The following is a 3,377-nucleotide window of genomic DNA, read 5'->3' as shown; positions in this document are numbered from 1 at the left end:
GGGGCTGCGCGCCTCGAGCCGCCTGGCTGCCAGAGCCTTTGGCTGCTGCTGGAGGCGGGGGGGCATCCTGTCCGGCTTCCCGTGACAATGTAGGCGGCCTTGCCAACTTACGGAGCCTTTCCTGAAGGCACTGCAGATGTAGGCAAAGCAATGAGAGGCGGCTTTTTCTTCTGTGTGTTCCGTTTGGAGCCTCAGAAAGCAGCCTCTAAATCTTTACAGCAGTGAAACAGCACGGAAGTGTGACCTGAGTATCAAAACACAGGAATGGCTATTACATCAAACGTGATGGACTGCTCTTGAGCCTTGTCCTGTTATTGTAGGGTACTTGGGCGTGGGTACTTGTGCGTGTCCGCTTCCTTTAAATGTAGATTTGAATTTAGTACCTAAAGATGTAAAAATAAACAACACTCAGGTTCGACTCTGGCTATCAGGTTGCACTGAACAATACATGCTTTTGATGCAGAAAAAAAGGAAAACACAGAAAAGCAAATGGAGTTTTGGAGCTACACAACAGAAAGTCATTAAAGCTGTGAGCAGAGTACAAGAAATGCATACAGGGGCTCCTGCATCCGTCACAGTGTTGTACTGGGTAACGAGAATTTGGCTGGCTGGAGTTTTACTGTTCTGTATGCCAAATGCATTTTCCTTGTGCTTTCTCTTGCTCAATATCAACTGTTTCAAAAGAATAGGGACAGATAACCGCCCTGTGCAAGAACAGAGAACAACCGTGGAAGTTCCTGTACTTTGGTAATTGGTTTTGAAGCTTATGGTTTGTTACTGAAAAACTGACTGCTACTGAGCCTGTGCTCGAGAACCTGAGTCCCTCCTGAGCACTACAGAAGTTGCCATATGCTTTAATATAGGCTGTTGTATTAGCTAATCACTACTCTCTTTTAGTCAAAGTCAATCAATTCATTGGCAAGAGATTTAGGATGCACTTTGACTTAGACCTATAGACAGCTGCTAAAACATTAATTCCTGAAATAATCGTAGAGAAGTTTCATTTCCTTTTGGAAAAGCAAAGTTTCCTGCTTTCAGGAAGGTCAGATCACTTGTGTGTTGTAAGCATGTCAACCTGAAAGCAAAATCTCTAAGAGAAACTAAGCAGAATATCGATGGCTTTCTTTACTGCAGGTCAGCCAATGTCCCTGGAAACACAAATGTGCCTGCTGGCAGTAACCGTCGACTTCAGCAAACTCAGCATCAAGTAGATGAGGTAAAAATCTAGTTAGATAAGTGTAATCCTTTTCCTTAATAAAATGTGGTATGTTGAATAGATACACCAGCCAAAGTAGCTATTCTTTGATATGAAGGTGAAACCATTTATAATTCACCTTTCTTTGTTGTATATGTCACCTTAAGTCTTGGAAAGGTTCGGAAAAATAACAATCCGTTCCAGCTGCAGTAAATGGAGAAGAGTTTCCAGTGCTCAAATGCTAGCTGGGAACTCAGAGCTTGCTGCTTTGGGAAGACAACAAGCTTTGCTTTTACAGAGAACAAACTTGCTTCTCTTCATTAGCAAAGGAGGTTTACCTCTAAATATGACATGTCCCAATTCCTGGGGAGGCCAAGAGCCAGTCTGGCTGCTAACGTTGTTTTTTGACGTATGGTTGACTATCGTGCTTGAATGCCTCAAGTCACTGTGGTGCTAGTCAGGATTTACATCCCAGGTTTGAGGGAATATCAGCACAACTGGCAATACTGACACTGAGAAGTAGGCACTAGGGATTCCAGCTGCAGTCAAATTTCAGGCTTATGTTTGGATACCCTAAAAGGCGAGTTCCTGCTCCTTAGATGAGAACATCTGTTTCCTGCAAATGAATTTTACAGTGATTAATAAAACTGATAACTTACTGATATAGGTTGTTGACATCATGAGAGTGAATGTGGACAAGGTGCTGGAAAGAGATCAGAAGCTGTCAGAGTTGGATGACCGTGCTGATGCACTGCAAGCAGGAGCTTCCCAGTTTGAGACCAGTGCAGCCAAGCTGAAAAGAAAGTATTGGTGGAAGAACTGTAAGGTAATCACGGCATATACACCTACAGTATTCAGTATCACAACTAACAATATTACAGTCAGCATCTCAAAAGGCACAGGTAAAAGGGACTTCAGGCAGTGTTCACTTTTATAGCATCTAGTTTTAAAGCATGGCAGTGGTCAGGTGAAGTAACTGAAAGGTGGGTTACCAGCCATGCTGCTTGATACAAGACCTTGTGTGAGTGGGTAATGGCCAGAGAGAAATGCTGCAATAATCTGAGGCTTTGGGGTACAGGAAGAAAAGGCCAAAAATGCACATTAATGTGCAAGCGAGCAGAATTAGCTCACTCAGTCTCCTTATAGTTGTAGCTGTTGGCAGAGGTTGGAATCCTCATCGGTGAACAACAAAGACAACAGAAAATGTGGTGTAGAGTAAGAGGAGGTGTAATTTTTAAGTTCTTTATTTCTGCTGTGCGGTTGCCTGCATGGAGTCCTGTAGAAAAGAACTTGGTCCACTCTGATTTGCTGTGTTACAAAGCCTACCATCTCTAGGCGTAATAGTGAGACAAGACTGCGTACGGAAAAGGTTTTAATTGCCATGCTAGGTCTACCACACAAATGAAAGTGCTTTGCAAAGGCTGCTGTCCTGTACTCCTATGCAGTTTATATCAAGTGACAAGTGGCTTTTTCTTCACAGATGTGGGCAATATTGATAGCTGTTGTTGTCATTATCATCATCATCATTATTGGTAAGTTTTAGCAGAACGGGGATTTCTAAGAGTTGGAGTAGTTGGGGTTAATTCACCAGCTGGTGAAACTCAGAGGCAGCTGGGACACTCCATAGGGAGTTACAGACAACCCTGCCTTCAGCAGTAGCGTCTGCTTTCACTGCTGTTGACTGCAGTGAGTGATAAACCTCCGCTGCAAAGCCTGATTAACTGAGTCTCAGTCAGCTGTGAAGGTGAGCACCCCGGGCTGCAGACAGCGTTGCTCGTACAGCTGCACACTCAGAGTGCACAGAGCAACTGCAGCGTTCAGAACCCGAGAGGTGGGGGGTTGTTACGGCAGAGGGCAGAGGGGAAAGGACTGAGACTGTGTCTGTTTTTCTTTCTGTAGTCCTGAGCGTGCCCAAATGAGTCACGGGAGGAAACCCTCACACCGAAGGTGCCTTTCCTCAGCCTTCCCGCTCCAAGCCCGCTGTACTCTCAGCCCATCTACTGCTGTTTAAAGCGAAACTCTTCTGATGATTGAAACGTTAACTTTACCTGGTTGCCTTAAGACACTCCTGTCAGTTACTAACAGCCGCCCGTACGGCGCCTCGGTGAGGAGGATCGGATCCTGGGGGCCGCGTTCGTCCTCAGTCCTCCTCACCCGCCCGCCGCGCCGCGGTGCCATCGCG

The 3,377-nt window shown here is 45.5% G+C and overlaps 1 protein-coding gene across 1 annotated transcript; it reads left to right on the top strand.

Annotated features, from left to right (window-relative positions):
* Window positions 1-982: 982 nt before the first annotated feature.
* VAMP3 (vesicle associated membrane protein 3) lies at window positions 983-3,242 on the top strand (the record flags this gene model as incomplete). Its single annotated transcript, XM_010722723.3, has 4 exons — window positions 983-1,216; window positions 1,863-2,021; window positions 2,676-2,727; window positions 3,095-3,242. Coding segments are annotated over 4 exons (465 nt in total), but the record flags the coding sequence as incomplete, so codon positions are not given.
* Between the last annotated feature and the right edge of the window lie 135 nt (window positions 3,243-3,377).

Source organism: Meleagris gallopavo, chromosome 23, assembly GCF_000146605.3.
Source record: "Meleagris gallopavo isolate NT-WF06-2002-E0010 breed Aviagen turkey brand Nicholas breeding stock chromosome 23, Turkey_5.1, whole genome shotgun sequence".
In the NCBI taxonomy this organism is placed as follows: Eukaryota; Metazoa; Chordata; class Aves; order Galliformes; family Phasianidae; genus Meleagris; species Meleagris gallopavo.
Note: the sequence above shows the minus strand (reverse complement) of the source record. Positions and strands in the feature narration are given on the sequence as shown.